Genomic DNA, 19,031 nt, shown 5'->3' with positions numbered 1-19,031 from the left:
GGGGGGGGGGTCCACCATGTTAAAAATGTACTGATTAACTAAATGTGAGAGTTTGCAAACTCCACAAGTTATGCCATGAAAAACGTTTTCTGATGAGACTGCCGCTGTTTGTGTTAGGAGTAATTAATCAATTTGATGAATTTAAAGCTATAATCTTGATTGACAAATGAAATTGGAAAACTATGATAAAAACAGCAACATGAAACAGTAACAGTAACATGTACAGAAACAACAGTAAAGGAGAACCAGAGACGGCTCCACTCTACAGCAACTTCTACTTTATGCAGAAATGTGAAATCCATCACGTTAGCTTGCAACGTTACAGTTACAGTACATATGAAGCTGGCTCCTGCTGACCCTAAACTATGAGAACAGTTTTTGCCCCCTTCGTCAAATTGTCGAGGCATTTTGACATCTCTTTGACAATTTGAACCCTCTACCCTTTATATTTATAACACTGGGACATATTTAAAGTATGTAAGCCTGCAAAAACCCCAAAATTCATGCATGCACAGTAGTGCAGACCCACACGTACCCACACGCACATAAACATGTTTAATTCAGCCCTTTCTCTGATGCCAAACCCACATCGTCATTTATTCTTTATCTGTACCCATCTCCCTGGTCCTGATTAGACATCTAGCTTTTCAGACTAGGAGTAGAGTGGACAAGATAAGATCTGTTACAATGAAACTCTCCTCTGGTGATGATGGCGGTTCTGACTATAGAGCCTGTGTGCGTGTGTGTGCGTGCGTGTGCATATATTTTCCCACAACTGTACGACTGAATGAGTGCATTCGTACATCTCTGAGTGCATGTTAAACAGATTAACCCGGGATCCAGTGGTCGGAGACGTATTTGGACTGACACACACATAAACACAAAGGAGAAAGCTGAAACGCACACACACACACACACACACACACGCACACAAATGCAGCGTGTGTGTGCACCTGTAGGCCAGTGGCACGCTCCAAGCAGGCTGTCCGCCAAACTGGGACTGTCACAGACATTGAGCAAAGTTGGCCCCGCTAAGCACTACAGTCAAAACCAGTATAAGAGAGCAAAGGCATTCCTCACTCCCCAGAGTCTCTGAGCTGTGCTCTCTGCTCTCAGGCCAAATGATTAGAGTGCTCTAATCAGCAGAGGCTCTGAAAGGACAGCTATCTCCCCGCATTTCATCTCCCTCACTCTCCGTCTATCACTGCCGCTCTCTCTCTTTTCCTTCAGCGACAACCTATCTGTATGATAGGTATTTTCCTTCAAAAGACAAGTACGGCTAAAAGACATACAGAGACATTGAAGAGGAGCGAGCATGAGACAGAGAAAGAGAGATGTACCGATGGTATGTCCAGCAGCTTTCAACAGAGAGCATCATTGTCTTGGCAGACTGGGAAGCAAACCCGCAGGTGTGGCTTCACCCTAGCTGCACCACAGTTGGCTACTGTGTGTGTGTGTGTGTGTGTGTGTATGTGAATCACTGTCTGAAAGTGTGCACTTGTGTGTTTTTGTGAGTGAGTGTGCAAGTTAGCCAGCGAACAAGTGAGTGAGTGAAAGAAGATGACAACGTATGTCAGTGGGGATAAAAAGGAAGTAGCTGATTTCTTAGTGTTGATTCCCTTAATCCACTACAGCTTTATTTAAAATGAATGTCGTGAGTCCTGTCGAATGTGCTGCCAGTGGAACGCTGACATGGGCGTTCCAGAGACTGAATATATTTTCAACACGAGGAGCTACTTGGTCGAAGATTCTTACAAATTTAGCTTCATAAATTTGGATGTATCGCTTGTGTTTCATTGATTCATTGTCTTTTATCTCTTCCAATTGATTACACCACCGATTAGGAACAGTGTTTATGTGAATGTAAATACAGCTTTTGTTGATAATAATGGCACATTGATGCATAAAGGATCAAAATCTACAGTATTTTATTGTGGTGCTATATATATATCTTCTCATGTTGGTGTTTTTTTAATTGTCATTCTTTTTTGAGTTGCATTCAGCCCTGATGGACAACAAGATTTTGCCAAATTTAGCCCAAACACACAGAGTGTTTAAAAGCAACCCCTGTATATGACATTGTTTTTCCCTCTTTCCCCCGAGACCAGCACCCCTCTGGGTAAACGTGACTTGTCCACATTGATATTATGTCCTCCGTCTACACTGAGGCACCTGAAGACTGTGCTTTTCAAAAAATGCCCCCAGTGACCCCATCTCTGAAAAATCTGGTCTGGCATTTCAGTGTGGACAAGGAAAACTGAGCTCTTGGAAAACGATAGCAAACCCCTACTCAGGCACTGTCAGTGGCTATGTTGCAGTAAAGTTACGACAATTTAACTTAGCTTACCCTCTCTTACCCATTTTCTACCAAATTAGCTCTGGTTCTTGAACCGGGTCTGTTCAGGATTCTTGGAGTAATCTAGTGAATCAGCCTGCATGTCCACCAATTTTGCGCAGAAGTATTGTAATCAAGGATGTGTCATCAATGAAGGACATTGCACAATTCACAACAGAAATAAACAGCAGTAGCAAAGCCAAGGATTGCATTGATTACCTGCAAACTTTTGTTGTGTTATTACTAGGGCTGCCACTAACGATTATTTTCATTGTCGACTAATCTGTCGATTATTTCTTCGATTAGTCGACTAATCATTTCATCAAAAAATGTGTTAAAATGTTGAAAAATGTCGGTCTGTCTCGCCCAAACCCCAAAATTACGTCATCTAATGTTTTGTTTCATACTCACGCCGAAAGGTTTTAGTTCACTGTCACGGGAGAGTGTGTAAAGCTGCCAATATCTGAACGTAAGAAGCTGCAGTAAGAGTATTTTGGGGTACTTTTATAGTGCTTTTCTATGAAAAATGACTCAAGCTGATTAGTCGACTACTAAAATAGTCACCGATTATTTTAATAGTCGATTAGTCATTGATTAGTCGACTACTAAAATAGTCACCGATTATTTTAATAGTCGATTAGTCATCGATTAGTTGAATAATCGTGGCAGCCCTAGTTATTACAGATATTTGTTTTTATCAAAAAAGTATGGCCTAACAAGTAATGAATCCTGCATGCTGTTTTTTTTCCCAAAGATTTCTCTCTCGACGTTTCCATTGCTGTTCTCTACCCTCTCTTTTCAGCCTGTAGAATATGACACACTCTCTGATGTTGTCACAGTTCACACAGTTCCCCCACTTTTCATGTTCTGAACCATTTTATTTTTGGTCGAAATGCTCTGAATGGTTCAAAATTAGATACAGGCACAGAATCGGTTCTATGTTGTTGGAAAAGTGGTTTCAGTAATTTTAACATCAGTATTGGCCATTACACGGTACACACACTGTCACTCACTCATACATCTATGTTGATTTTATAACAACTTAGCGATCATAAAATAGTGATTCAGCATTGCAGTGTAGGAGTTTCTGTTTTCCTGATCAACAGGTAGCATTTTTGAGCCAAGATGTCCAGTGAGTGAGAGACTCAGCACAGTAACTGGACTGTGTCTGTCCTTTCCCTTAACAGATGTTGGCTTTGATGCACTCTTGTACTTTGCCAACAAAAAGACGACAAAGAACAGATTTTGAACTGTTCAGGCATCTTAAGTGCGGGTGTAAATCTTTAAGAAAACATCCCGGGAACAAGAGTGTGGATGCTCATTGTTTATAGATGTAGCTGCATTTTCTCTTTGAGTGACACCCCAGAAGATAACATGTTTTCCAACAGGAGCTTGGATCTGTGTCATCCGTCTTATGGTCCGTCTGTATGCAATGTCAACCCCACATTTACAACAGGACGAGAGAGGTCTTTAACGTCAAATCAGTCATTATAAAAGCAACGGAGAGCGGATCATTTCTTCCATTCCATATCCAATAAATTCTGTAGATACTGATGGAAACTATTTTTCCTAACAATGTAATTCTAATAAATCCCCACAGACTACCTGCATTTACCTCACATCTATAATGATCGCATGCAAAGTGACAGAATAATGGAAAAGTTCACTTTCAGAGACACGTCCTCTGAAACCGCCAGTCCATCTGCCAGTTGCACAAGGACATTCAGTCGACTTACACAGCCTCTGTGACACTACAACCCACATTGACCTTGACTGGGCTGTGAATGAACAGTGGGAGGATTCGCTGGAGGAAAAAAAAAAATCACAAAGGTTCACATTCAAACACTGCCGCTTTGCAGAAGTGTGTGCGAGAGTGTCTGTGTGTGTGTGTGTGTGTGTGTGTGTGTGTGTGTGTGTGTGTGCGTTCATAAAAGAAAGAGAGGGAAAGACAGCCAGAAATATTGGATGTTGTCTAATGAAACACTGCACACAAGACAGTGAGAGCACCACACAGACAGACACACAAAGCAGAAAACATGTTATCAGCAGATCTGCAGTGTCTGTCTGTCTGTCTGTCCGACTGTCACACACCTTGCAGAGTTGAGCCTATATGGATTGTTTTATGATGACATATCCACTGTGCCTAGAGGGCCACCTGACATTCCTGACTCTGAACCCCCACTACACACACGCACACAAACACACACCACCTCCACCAGTCTCCATGTCCTCTTTCTTCTCCATGTGTTACTGCAGGCGATGAGCAGCAGACACCTCTCTCACCACCCTGTTTCTGTCTCTTTGTCCGTCACCCTGGGGACCCATATTTCCCAGTCGCACTGAGACATATTTTGACTTGAGAGTGATTTTTTTCATTGCATTTAGCTTTACTTGTTTTGATATTACAAAAAAAAACATCAAGAGAATGAAGTGTGAATAATTGTTTGATTATATATTTTTAAGCACTTTAAAATTGATTTATTTCTCACATTTAGGCAACATGCATCTTTAATCATTATTGATTTGTAGTCTTAATTTGGTCCATCTGTATGGATTGCAGCCATAGATATGATATAGTATGCGTCTTTGGACCAGACTCTAGAAGTTCTCTGTGTATTTAGGTGAAATGCCGGTAAGCCAATACTGAGTGAGGGTGCTGTGGGTAAATATAGAAAACATACGCCCCATGTTTGTGCGCAAAAATTAAATACAGCAGTCAGGTGAGAGCATTTAAATCCCAGTTTGACACGAGACAGAGCAACACAAACACGTGGTAAGTAAATACAGAGCACTTACCACCAGAGTCCGATGATATTGACCGGACAGAGCAAGATAAAGAACAGGGCCAGCTGGATCCGCGATAGACGAACCGTCATGGTGAACACAGCAAATCCTCGAGGAGATTCCCCAGCAACGTTTTAAAGTACTGACGAGCTCAGCCAAAACCGAGTTGGATTATTTCTTAAATACATAGGAGGTCCTTGTTTTCTGACGGTGGCAAAAGCTCACTGGAAACTATCTGTCAACAAGAGCGCAAAAAGTTCCTCATCCAACTCCTCTTCTGTGGGGCGCATCTTAATGCGCAACAAAGTTGGTCAAGAGGCTACTGAAGAGATGTCCGCTTTCAAAGGTGTGGTTAACCTCTTCATTGTCGTTCTGCTCTATCTGTCGCAGCGCATCACATGTTTCCAAAACGATCTGAGGAGGAACGAGAGGTGACTCCAAGCGGTAAAGTCCTCTCAGACTGCGAAACAGCGCACGGTGGTTGTGAGGACACTCGGAGTCTCGCCACTCTTTGGGGGATATTTAAAACAATGAAATGATACAAAAGAAGAAAAATAGCACCGTGGCTTTTAAAAGAATTAAAACAAAATCTTGGTCTTTTGGCGCTGCTGGATGTTGGTCGTGCCCTACGCGCTGTGAAGTGACGCGCAGATGAACTTGGTAAAGTAGTTTTCGGTGCGCACCGGCTGCAGGTAGAGGCGTCTGTGTGCCACAGTCTGCCGATGTGTTTTCTTTGGATGATAAAGGGAGAGAAAAATGCGCTCGTCTTCTTCCACCTTGGTGTGACGTCGCTCCGGGCGAAGCGAAATCCTCGCTGTCACTCAGAGAGGGAGAGAGAAAGAAACTGCAATTAGTTTCAGGAGGACCCGGCTGAGAGCAGAGAGGGGGTAAACACACACACACACACACACACATACACACACACATACATACACACACACACACACACACATGCATGCACACACCTGTCATACAGTGTGTTTACGGTGGACCCGAAATCAGAGCTTATGGAATGAGGTGATGTCAGCACAGGTGGTGGTACCTTTCTGATATCAGTGCCAACAGGCTGGCACGTTCTGAAGTCATCTGGTGTCTTGTCATATCTTTTCTTTGGCTAAAGCTGAAAAGATGACATTATTTTTCTACCTCATCGTGGTGAGAGGAGAAACTGTTGTTTCACATCAATCATTTACACAAAAGAAGCCATAGTTTATCAGCTGTCCTCAAGAAGAATCATTTTGTGTGTTCTGCATTACTAAATCTGTGTGTGTGTGTGTGTGTGTGTGTGTGTGTGTGTGTGTAGGGAGTGGGTAGTATTATCACCTATCTGGCCAAGGGCATATCCATTGAAATTCAACACCACTGTACTGTAGTCGTCCATAAAAGCCCCGACACCCAACTTCGTTCCACTGCAGTGATGCAATCAATCACGAGTGTAACACAAGGCAACTCACCCAGTTAAGTACCACTGTCTTTCACAAGGCCCAGTGGCGCCCCTAGAAATTTTTCAAAGGGGTGGCTTGATAGGGCCACTGAAAATCTTGAGGTGGTACACCGAAACCAAAAGCCATAACTGAATTTCAGGAATTTGATTGTTCTGTTGAGGTATATAGGCTAGTTGAAAACTATGTCAGTGTGAGAGTTGTAGGGAGAGTTTTGAGTTTTGAGTTCCACAGCAATCCTGTTTTAATGTGCCACGTTTACTGGAAGCAAGTCTTCTCAACTTGAGGGGAGAGATGTGGGTACCAATAGAGTCCATTTTCATTCAGATATCTTGAGGTGAGAGTTCAAGGGGTCCCTTGAAAAAGGCCATGCCAGCTGTTCCCTTGCCAATATTTAACCTAAATTTGGAGCATTATTTAACTCCCTTCTGGACAAACTATGCTGACATGATTGGTACCAATGGATGCCTTAGGTTATATAGTTTCACAATATATCACAACCTCTGTGCTAGCTGAAGAAATGAGCACGCCACAACCTCTTAAAGACAGTAATGTCAACCTCCAATGATTTTCACCAGGGGGAGACAGTGGGGGCTCTCTTGGAGACACCACTGTGAAGGCCTCAGTTCTATTCACTTACATGCACACACCATAACCATGGCTGTAACTCTACCTTAAGGCTGACAATGAAAAGTGATGACTCTTACATTCAGACACAACCTTTTCAAGTGCAATGAATAAAATGAAGTCACGTTTTACTCAAAGTGGAAACACTTCAACTCTAAGTGTAATTTTTGCCCCATAGTCTGCAAAATATGGAGCCCAACCCGTTGTGGCAGGTTTCATTTATTTATCCAAACTTTTCAGCCATTGAAATATTTTTGCATGTCAGTGCCATATGCAAGGGTTGAAACAACTTGAAACAAATCCATTGAAAACACAATGGAGTTTTTGCTTGATTTGGTCCATTTAGATCATGTATACTTTACATTGCTGCAGACCAAATCACACCGTAGCTTTTCAGAACTTATGATGCATTTTCCCTTACTTACTGTCAGACATGGTTCCCATTCATTTCCCTGCAGCATGAGCACCAACCTGTACAGACTTGAAGCTCGCTGGAGGTAATTTGTCATATTTAATTTCATGCTTTCTATTGGTCAGAGTATTATAGTGTGGCTGAAGTGCATTCATGTGCTGTCAGAAACATCTTTCTTTCATGGGAATTGGCCTTAATGCAAGAAGTGGTGACATTTACATGATCTCGTCATAACATCCACATTTTTGTATTGTCTGTCATCTGAGTTTTTTGTTGCTTTTTTAAATCTACCTTGTGAAGCTGTCTGGCAGTCTAAATATTAAGTCTCAGATATCAGGAATCCATTGGAAGATGTTTTAAGTCAACCCACACACTTTAAAACCTCGTATGCACCATGGATACATTGGAAAAATATCTATGTATCTTATATGTAAATAGTTTGGCATTTAAATGTGGAAGACACCACACATATAGTGTAGAAAATGAAGGTATTAAGGAAACCTTTCACACATCATATAATCTACATTGTTGTGGTTGTGACCTAACATTCCACTGATTATAGCAGGTGCCAACCCTCTACAGTTATTAAATAAAGGCTAATTCTATGGAAGGGGCTAATCAGCTAATTGATGCACATAACGGCTGGATAGTGAGTAAAATCTGAGTCATTTTTAGCATTTGCCATTTCATTTCACCCAGATGTTAGTACACTATATAAATGAAAATATCCCATAATATGCTTGGACACACAAGTTACACCTACTGCTTTGTGCAGATGATTATGATTCAGCCTTTGTAGGAGTATCAGAACTGGATTCAACACTTCTCAAGTTGTCCATAGCTGAAGTGAACTTTTACCTGCATTTTGCAGGTATTTTAGATCAACATTTTTTCAATGTAGATTTTAGGCACTCAGAAATACAAAAGACAAAATTAAATGACTTAGTGAATTTATTTTATGTATATGTTTCTGATGGTAACCTGCAAGGTGAATTTTAAGGACAGAACCAAATCAAACTCTTTGCAGTGTTGAGAAGCAAAAAAAGAAAAAAAAGTATGACACCATCTTCAACAGCATTTTGCCCATCCCTATGGCGTTCTCTAAGAAGACTGAAGCCTCTCGGAGCCCAGTCAAGAACACTAGGCCCAATTGCCTGTGGTCTGTAAAAGCGGGTGTGAGCATCAAATCACCTCAGATTTGGACTTTCAGTATTGTACACCCACGCACAGGCTATGATCTTATAAAAATGGAAATTACTCTCTGATATACAGAACCATATGAAAGAGAGCATGGTCTTCATGTAGTATTCACATCATGTCAGGTGGAAGATAGTGATGAGAAAGATTTTCATGGTTATCACTTGCTTCCGGCTGTTTGATAGACCTCATGTGGAGGCAACAAATTATGTGCTTGATCCTGACATTTGGGTTCAGTTACTGTGGGCGATGGACTGATCCGAAGCGCATTTCCAGACACCTCTCTGCCGTTTACTGCTGAATGGAATGCAGAAAAAATAAGAAGCAGAAATGTAAGTATGGACCAAATCACCATGTGTTATGTAAGAGGGTTTGCTGATATGAACCCACAGACAACTGGAGTCTGCATTTCCCTTAACTTTACATGGAGTTCTAGCATCTTTCAGCTCAGCTGTTACATTAACCCACAACGTCATTGTTTCGGTTCACTCTCACTGCGTTTCCAGTCACAGCAGGCAGCAGTTTTCACCAAAAACACTCCGATAAACATGCCGTACATGATCTACTCATTGCTAAACAGCAGGCAGACAAAGCTAGCAACAATTTCTGCTGGATGTGCAATGCGATGGCTTTGTAACATGTTAGCCAAAACATCTAAATGAGGCCACAATGTAATAGTTATTGTACTGTAGCTAGCTAAAAGCTTGTTGTGGAGTTCTTGGAGTATTTATCATGCTTTAAGTTGGAAAGTGGTAGACATCTACAAACTGAAGATCGTGGATTTTCCTGAATTTAACTGAAATGTTTTGAATTGCCTTTAATAAGCAGGTCACTTGCGGCAAAATTTCCAATAACCCTATCCCATTGGACAAACAAACAAACAAACAACGGCTTCAGCTTAGCTCAGCAGTGATAAAAATTTGACACCTGGTTTCACACTCTAATTGTCTCAGCTTTTGGTGCAATGCAAAGACCAACCCATTCTCATCCCAACTCGTCAAGTACCGCCGCTTTGTCAGTGTCCTAAAGGTCAAAATATGATGCGTTAGACAGCTTCCTCGGTTGGTTTTGGACATCATAGAAGGTATCTCAATTGACTCTTGTTACATGCATTGTGTCCTTTCAAAACACATTTGAGTTTTCACAGGAAATGTACAGTTTCTACTTGTTACATACATATACAGTCTGAAATACACTTAGTAAAATGCTTTTTTTTTTTAGGATTATTTCCTCAAGTTTAGGTGACAAAACTCCCTGGTCAGGTTCAGGCAACAAAAGCATGTTTGATATAGAAAAACACATCATGGTTTGGCTTTAAATAAGTGCAGTTCTTACTAACGTAATGTCACGTTATGTTATGTTATGTATCTAATGTGACATAAGTCAATAGTTTAGCATGGTAACACTTATTAGCACATTTTGTTGTTATCAAAATGACTCCACTAACTTTGGTTTCACACAGGAAATGAACTATGGGCTTCTGGGTGAAAGTTCTCGCTCTTTATACTAAGGTTGTAGCCGGCGGTTCAGAAATAGCTGCTGCCCAGTATGTAGGCCTATCATACCACCACAATGAGTGTCTCAGTGCGTTGATGTCTGACAGCGACATCCACTGACAAAGTGGTAGTATTTGATAAGCTCAGTTGATGCCGGCAGTGTCAGAAATAGCTGCCACCCGGTGGGTAACATACCACTACGAAAGGTGCCTCAGTGAGTCAATATCTGATGCCAAAATCTCTGACAAAGCAGCAGTATTTCACGAGTCCAGCGTGAGTCCTAAATGGCTACACTGATTTTTAGGTAAGATGTAGGTCCATTCCTGAGGCCATATATTGAAGGTGGTCATGACTGGTCGAAGTGGGCGTGGCTTATTACAAGATAAACAACAAACATTTATTTCAGCAGAACTATTGTACTGAGGGCTGTGAAATTTATAGAGTACATATAGACTAGGACACAGACCTCCCTTACCAAAAATTACGCAGATACTCCTCTAGGTGGTGCTATAACAGACGCACAGACGTGTTTTCTCCTGTAACTTCCGCATTTTAACTCCAAAAGTTCTGTCTATGTGAAGTCAAGCCAATTTTGCGTATAGCTCCAAATCACACTCTTGTGCAAATGCTTTACAGTCTGTACAACATACAGTGCTTTACAGGTTCCATTCATTTTTTTGCATCTCATCACCAGTCGTTCATTAATTTGTCTATACAATTTTGGTCTTAGATTAAGAGACTTTTTTTTTAACAGCTGGGGAGGACCAGCCTCTGGTTATGTTTTGATCAGGCCTTTATGAAGCTATTCTATTGTTTTTTAGTTTCTGCAGTCCTCCAGTAATGTACCGCAAAAGTTCCACTAATAGCCCTGGCTATCACTGAAATCAACGGGCCTATATTTGGGACAGGCCTTTAATTCCTTTCACGTAAAACTGTTGCTCAGCAAAGATTGTAAAATCAAATTGTTTATTTAAACCAGTAAGAATAGGAATAAAAATTAGGCTATATATAATATATCACTTGTGAATAATTCATTTGATCTAGCTCCGACAGAGAGAGAGCAAGTCACGGCACTCGAGGATTACAGCACCCAGCATATTGGCAAGACACAACTTTATCCTGCTAAAACAATACTCATAACTTGGACTAATTTCTATGAAAGAAACATTTATATTAAAGGTTGTTTCATAAATTTGCATGACTGAATTTGTGCTCATTCAATTTCTATTAAAAAAAAAGAACTGCTCGTCATCCAGACTAGGCATCTACTTGAAACAGGCCTTTATTTGTCAAACTGTGTAGCCACACCGGGCTAGTAAATGGGTCATTAGGGTGACAGTTTACATGTTCTGTTTTTGTCTTTGCCTCTATCTCCATTGCCTTTGCCTATCTCACTTTATATCTATATCTAGACAAAGTGAATAATCAGCATGCAGCAGCTGAAACAGAACATACTTTGATGCTCTAGCAGAGATCTCCGCAGAGAGTGCTGTATTGATATGTGAACTGGGACCACCCATAACAAAATTAGAAAGTTATGAAAATTGAGTTATCTCTCAATGACCTATAAATAACATGTGGCATGGTTGTGAGCGTGAGCATTGTCCTATGCTTTGTGCTGGCTGTTCTCTCTCCACATCTATCGCTCAGCCACCTTACCCTCTCTTTGTTACCCAATTTCTCTGTCTGTGTCTCACTCACCCCCAGGTTCTCTCTCGTCTTGTCCCTCTCTCTGCTGGGTGAGTGTGTTTTGTTAGGGAGGGCTGATTCTTCATACTTGGCTGAGGCTTTATGGACAATAAAGATCTGATTTCAAAGTCCGGCAGGGTGTTGGGCCTGGGGTCTTGGCTCACAGCTTTAGTTGCCTGCTGGGAGGAGACACTACACAGCCCCTGACCAGATGGCCATCAGCCCACATACAGTAGATTCATATTATGCATTATGTGTATTGTTCAGATTCTTGCCTGTGTGCAGAATCATACTGTACCACCATGGTCACTGAGCTGTACTTATCTCCTTAAAATGAATGTTAATGTCAGTGGAATTTTGCTTTGACATTGTGTGTTGCATGCACTGTGCTACTGAAAACAGAAAGCATTTAATTACAAGCTATTTTATCTGTACAGTATATAAGACAAATGATGTACGTATCTGGGTTTTGCATGAAAAGGGTTAATATTCCAGCTGACTCTTAAATGTTGGAGTTCCCTTGAATGCATCCAATGATTGACTTTTCTAGTCTGTGCTTGCTACTGCATTGCCACACAATTACAAATTAAGTTTGACAAAGAATTAATTCAGTGTGGTGAATTTTGAATTTCATGCCAGTTTTAATAATAAATTGTGTTGAGACCAGGTGACTGCCTGCTCAGCAGTAAACCAGTCCAAATACGCATGGTATGCTTTGGCAGAGAAGTGTAAGCAATTTGTGGTTAATGGGCTAAAACCATCAGTGTGGTCCTTAAAGTGTTTCTCTCGCTCCTCCCTGCCTGTTAGTTTCGCAACAACAGCCCTCAGAGCAAGAGAGTCAGCGTCCTGCTCAAAGACACTTCAGCAGCTAGCCAGCACAGGAGCTGGATCCAGAGTTCTCTGGTTTAAGTGGAGTCTCTCTACCCTCCCTTCCTCCCTTCCCATGACGCCATGTTGACCTTAAACAGCTTTGTGATCAACTGGAGTCCCCTTAGTTGTTTATTCCCTGATTGTTTCATCTTAATCACATAGCTCAGAGCGGAGATATGTGACGTGTCCTTTCAGCATGTATAATACATCTGTGGGGACTTAGTTCAATGTTGTAAAGGAGAACGCCCTGATAGATACGGGAGCTTCACTAGGAGCTGCCAACAGTGCATTTTTCAGTTATTACATTTAACTTATAACATTGTTTTTGTTCTGTAAGATGTTTTGTAGTAGAAGTAGAGGGGAATGACAGGCAAAACTGGGATTTACTCATGACCTGACAAGTAAGTGGGTCAGACCTTTTTAATATAATGTCAGCTTCTCCAAATGTTTCCTTTGGCATCCCTAAACTCCAGCACTTTGTATATGGGCATGTTCAGTCAAACATATTTATTTAATTTCACGCAAGTTCACACTGATACAATTTGCACAATAACACCTGGCCTGTCAAGTGTATTCGCTGTGTCAGTGCAGTGTAAGTGTGTTTGTGTTATAGCCAGCATTTCATAAAATTGTAGGCATTTAGTTTCAAGTCAGAAATTTTTCATAGGCACAGCCAGATGGGGCCGCCAAAATCAAATGCCATAATGAAGGTTACAACATTGTAACCCTAGTTCTATTAGCACAGTCAGAGCTGTAGTCTTTGTGTAATACCATTCCTCCAATCAAGAGCATACATAAACATGGCTAGCCAATCAGAACGTGCCTACCCACATACGTGTGGAGCCCACAGTATATACAGGTGCAGATCACCACTATCAGACATCCTATACCCTCTTCAGTGAGCAGTGTAGGAGCAACAGGGCCCCTAGGTAGAGAGCTTTGCCTGTGCTAATAAAACTAGGGTTACAATATTGTAATTGCTGTATTGTCTCACACAGGTTCTGCCTTCCACTGGACTCTTTGGGTACAGTGGGTGAAGCCAGATGAATGAACACCCTGTTGCAACATAACATCAACCCAGCCACACTGATCCAGACCGGCTAAAGGTTAGTCGCCGTAGCCTGCCTACTTCCTCATAACCTGCATCAGAGAAGTAGGGGGCCCCAGCCAACCCAGGTGGTAAGCAACCAAACTCGGTGGAGCTTTGGCCTTCCCTCACAGGAATCAAAAGACAATAGACACCCTGCACACCACATTTCCAGGGTCATCAAGGATCACGACTGTGAGTGTATCATGCTCAGAGGGGAGTCAGGTGCAACACAGCTAACATACACCCAACCCCTTTCACCAGTCCTGTGTTGTTCCAGTGAGCACAGACCCTGAAAAGGACCCCGACATGTCCAAGAAATAGAACTGATGAACAGGCAGGGCATAAACCATGATGCTGCCAAACATATGTCCTTGACACTCACCCCTCTGAGCAAGGTTGTTGACACTGCAACACCACATGGGCGGATCCCTGCCCGCCTGCCTGTAGGCTTGAGAGACGCACTTACAAAACCACTTTGCAAGGCATTTCGTGGATAGGGCCTTACCAGCCACACCATTACCAAAGCACACAAACAGTGCGTCTGATGGGGGCCAAGCAGTCGACATAACTTGCCAATGCAAGAACTGCATGGGGTGGAGGACAAAAAGCATCTAACTGTATTACTCTCAACTTGAACAAACTCCTTATTTTATGTTCAGTCCTGGGAAGGGACTTTTCCAAAGATAAAGCCAGATGCTGACAAGCTGAAGAACAAGGAAAAGAAACAGCAAGCTCTTGTTCAAGATGTCGTGGAGCTCACTCAGTTGCTCCAGCAAGAAATGGTTTTGAGGGTCCAGGCATAGAATACCTTAGCATCCCTCTCTTAGTTAAAAGGATGTTAAGTTTACCTTTTCTTTGCTCTTGTTCAATAAACAGTCCCACTCAAGGATTAAATCCGGCTCCGTTTCTCAGTTTTTATCTTAAATTTCACTCATAACCACAGCAGGTGCACAGTCATGGTTTGGGCAGCATGTGATTTGTCACATGAAATCAAACAAGCTGTCAAACTGATTTAGAAGTGATTTGTGCAGACTGAGGATTCAGTTGGTAGAAAATCTAATCTATCAGCTGTCATAACTGGATTAAGATTGCATCAGATGTTGTCCACTGCCAAGATAGTGTTTGCATATGAATTTGGGCCTGGACAATTTAAATGTTTATTCATGGTGTGATAGGTTCACTGGTCATAGAGGCCTAGCCTGCTGAGGTATCTGATGATTCTCTGTTGGTTTGTCATTACCACATTTTCGTTACACATCTTTATCCGACTCTTTGTTAATATAAAAATATTCATTAGAGCAGCTTTAAAGGGGCTATACACTAACAATGTATCAAATTACAATGTGTAAACAATGCTACAATGTAAAAGGTAAAATTACTTGTAGTGATAAAACTACAGCACCTCACTTGGCTTTATGGAGTTTTATACTGAGTTTCAGCTCATTGTTTAGCTGTCTGGTCTGAAGTCATGCCCCGAGAAATTTTTTATAGTGGAGGCCAGATGGAGTGGCACACAAAAACCAAGGCCAAAATTGAATCTCAGGAATTCTATTATGCTGTTGTATTATATGGAAGAGTTTCAAACTATTTCAATATGGAGAGTTAAGGAATCATATACTGATATACCCTGGCTGATTGTCGTTTTCCTTTAAAACACAAATATACAGCATAAGGAGTACACCGATTGTAAGGAAGAAAACATTTACTGGGAACAAGAGTTCTCAAATGTAGGCAGACCAGATTTTTTAATTTATATTCAGACACCTTGAGGCAAGACTTCAAGTGAACGAAAATGGCTATGGCAGTTTTTCCTTGCCAAAATTTAGCCTAAACTTGGAGTATTTTTTCGTCCCCTACCTGACAAGTCATGTCGGCATGATTGGTATCAATGGATGCAGGGCAGCAAGTGTATCAGGGGGCTTGGGGGGTTGCTTGAGATGGTAACAGTGGTGGGTCAGTCAACCACTTTGGTAAAATATTCAATCAACTGTTCGATGGATTGCTTAAAAAATGTTTAACTTTGTGTTCAGTTCTCTTTAACAGATGTTAGCATGCTAGTGTTAGCATACAGCTGAAAGCATTGTTGTGTGTGAGTAGGACATGGACTGTTAGTCATGTTTATCAAATTTACAGTGAACTAACTTCACCCTAATACTGTACCCCCTCCTTTCATGTCACACAGGTCACAGTGGATCATTATTAAACACCAGAGGTGTTACAATATATCAAATTTTACAATAACGCGATAAAAGAAAAAAGAAGTCTTGATGCCGTTGTGGGACTGTGACAAAATTTTCCACAATATTACATGGGTATTTTGCTAATATAGCTGCATTCTCCTGTCTTTCCTTGTTGAAAATTGTATTATTTTTGTTTGAGCAGCAGAGGGCCCAATCATACTAGAATAGAGGACAGATTCCCATCATCCTTTGCTTGCAGGCCAAGCACTGATAACTAGCGTCTTAACATAGACAGGCTCAGACCCAGAGAGAAAGCGGTGGATGAATTAGATGAACATGGCGGCAAACGATGAAATGAAGATTATATACAAATAAAAATGCTGGACACATCAGATTTATTATTTAATAAAGAACATTTTTTCAAGTTGTATTTAATTTTATGATAAATATACTGTGGACTTTTTATTGTAGCATTATCATACTGCGAGATTTTGTTAGATTCCTATAAAATACTGTTAATGTATTATACTGTATACTGCATCATACTATATTTGTACAATCTTTTGTTAGAAGGCTTATCTGTACAGAAAAAAAATACTACATAAACAATCAGTTGGAATAACTTTTGGTTTCCCCTTGGGTCTGTCACTGATTGAACTGAAAGAGCATTGGTCCGGGTTATGAAGTGTTCCCTCCCTCCCTCCCTCCCTCCCTCCTCCACCTAGGAAAAGCTAACAGGCCTAACCCCTGTCCTGCCACACCTATCATACACAGGCTACGAACACATTCCCCCTCTCACACTGCTTTCATCTGGGCGTGAAATGGATTCCTACTGTCTGCCAGAATGCACCACCTATCTCTGGATGTGATTCTCTTTCACCCTCCTTCTCTTTTCCTGTCTTTCTTTTTCTGTACCACACGTGTGCCCTTTTGTTTCCATAGAAAAATGCCTCGCCCGCACTGCAAAGTCCACAAAACACATTCCCAGGCGGTTAAGATCGAGATAGATTAGAAATCCCATCGGAGCTAATATTTTATACGACAACTTCAATTAGATCTAAATCAGAAACACATGAGGGCCCTAACCTTTTAAAAACAAACCACAGTCATCCCTGGAATCCCCAGGAGAAAGGCATGTTCATGAAATTCCTTCATAACTGGCACACACACACACACACACATACTGAAAGTGTGAGAGAGGTTGTTGTATAAAATATTGATACCTCCCGTTGCCACATGATTTTACATGTCCAGGAGCAGAAAGTCTGTTTTTGAAGAGGAAGGAACCGAAGTTATGCAAAATGATGGTCTTGTCACAGCAAGTAATGAAAGTAAACCCTGTTCCAGAGAGTTCACTGAGAATGGCTGCAATCTGTCAACAAAAGCTACATAATTTGGTGTGATTCAGATATATCCTGCTTTTTCTCTCTCATAGGGCTGGGCCAGTGTCAGCTCACAGTGACCCTATTGTAATTGGACACACATTATTTGGATCATAAAAAACACTTGGAATCAACCATCTGAACAGTTACTGGAAGAATGAGATGTAACTCCGCAGCAAGGCGATGATAAGGAGTTAAACCTGAAGGTTCCAATGAACCAGGTACCAGCTGGTTCTCAGTAAGTGTCTAACTTATGTCACTCGAATTGCCAGAGGAATCTGAATTGTTTAACTCTGGCAGCATCTCCTCCCGCAGTGCCATATTTACACATGCAGAGAGTGGAGGAGAAAACACTTAACTGCGTGGTGTCTGTGCTCAGCCCTCAAGTTTGGCAAGGTTTTGTCCGATTGCTTTTATAAACGCAATTCTTGTAACTTTATTTCAGAGGATTATTTCATTGCTTTAAAGGCAGAACTATAAAGAAATAGTCAAATTCAAAACATAAAACTGGAAACACTTTTACATTCTTAGAGCACATAGCAAATTTACAAGATAAATTCTAGCTCTAGCTATAAAAGTGCTTTAGCTTTCTTCACATCTGATAGCTTTGACAGTTAGTGGTGAGTTATACCCAGCAGCAGCAGCAGCAGCAGCAGCAGTGGAATGTAACAGATTACATTTACTCAAGAATTGTACTTGAGTACAACTTTGAGATACTATAATAAGTACTTTACTGTATATGCTGTTTATTCTTCCATATTTATTTGACAGCTATAGTTAATGGTTAATTTGCATACTAAAAGTGCCCTGTGAAAGTTCTGACTACCAATAGCATTATGGAGCAATGCTTTTAAAGAAGAATTTCACCATGGTTAAGGTTAGGAAAAGATTGTGATTTTGGTTAATTAAAAAAGGTAATGCTAAGAAAAATTATGCTGTGGTCACTATGAGTGGATAGTGTATTGAAAAATTGCCTGTTTTGGTGGATAACAACTTAAATACGTTGTCAGTGGACTTTTTGCTGATACATTCATTACAATTTTACAACTTCCCCATTATGTTAATTAGAAAATGTGATTCACCCTGCATTTCATTTCCCTCTAAAACACTGTTTTAAATTAGCTGTATAAAAATGTATCCTCCATACAGGGCTGGCCAATGGTTTTTTGCTATTCCAATGATCTACAGGTGGCAGTAATGCGCCAAGAAATGCTGTGGTGTGCCAGTAAAGGCAGGGAATAAGAAAACCACAAGCTAGCAAATATAGATGTAAACCAGGTCACAAATGTTAAAAAAATGGCTTTTTAAAATATTTCTTAACATTTATATTCTATGAGTTTGTTTGATTTCAAGAATAAACCGAGTGGCAACTCCTTGGAATAAAAAGTGAAGCTAACATTGAAGTGCTAAAAACTGCAATTCCTTTAATGGCCACTTGAGGCTGACTCCAAAAGCAAGTGATTCCCCACAGACACCCATGTTAAAATGCCCAACTTCACAGCAGAAATATAGATGTTTACAGCCTGG

At 41.0% G+C, this 19,031-nt stretch overlaps 1 protein-coding gene across 1 annotated transcript in view; it reads right to left on the bottom strand.

The window, feature by feature from the left end:
* Positions 1–5,774, bottom strand: part of wnt6b (wingless-type MMTV integration site family, member 6b) — a 32,885-nt gene extending 27,111 nt beyond the window's left edge. The window contains exon 1 of the mRNA XM_050048995.1: positions 5,132–5,774. Within this exon, the coding sequence (XP_049904952.1) occupies positions 5,132–5,211 (80 nt within the window). The 5' untranslated portion in view covers positions 5,212–5,774. The remainder of the gene's footprint in view (positions 1–5,131) is intronic.
* Between the last annotated feature and the right edge of the window lie 13,257 nt (positions 5,775–19,031).

The sequence above is a fragment of the Epinephelus moara genome, chromosome 7, assembly GCF_006386435.1.
Source record: "Epinephelus moara isolate mb chromosome 7, YSFRI_EMoa_1.0, whole genome shotgun sequence".
Lineage (NCBI taxonomy): Eukaryota > Metazoa > Chordata > Actinopteri > Perciformes > Serranidae > Epinephelus > Epinephelus moara.
The sequence above is the reverse complement of the archived record's forward strand: the minus strand, read 5'-3'. Positions and strand labels throughout refer to the sequence as shown.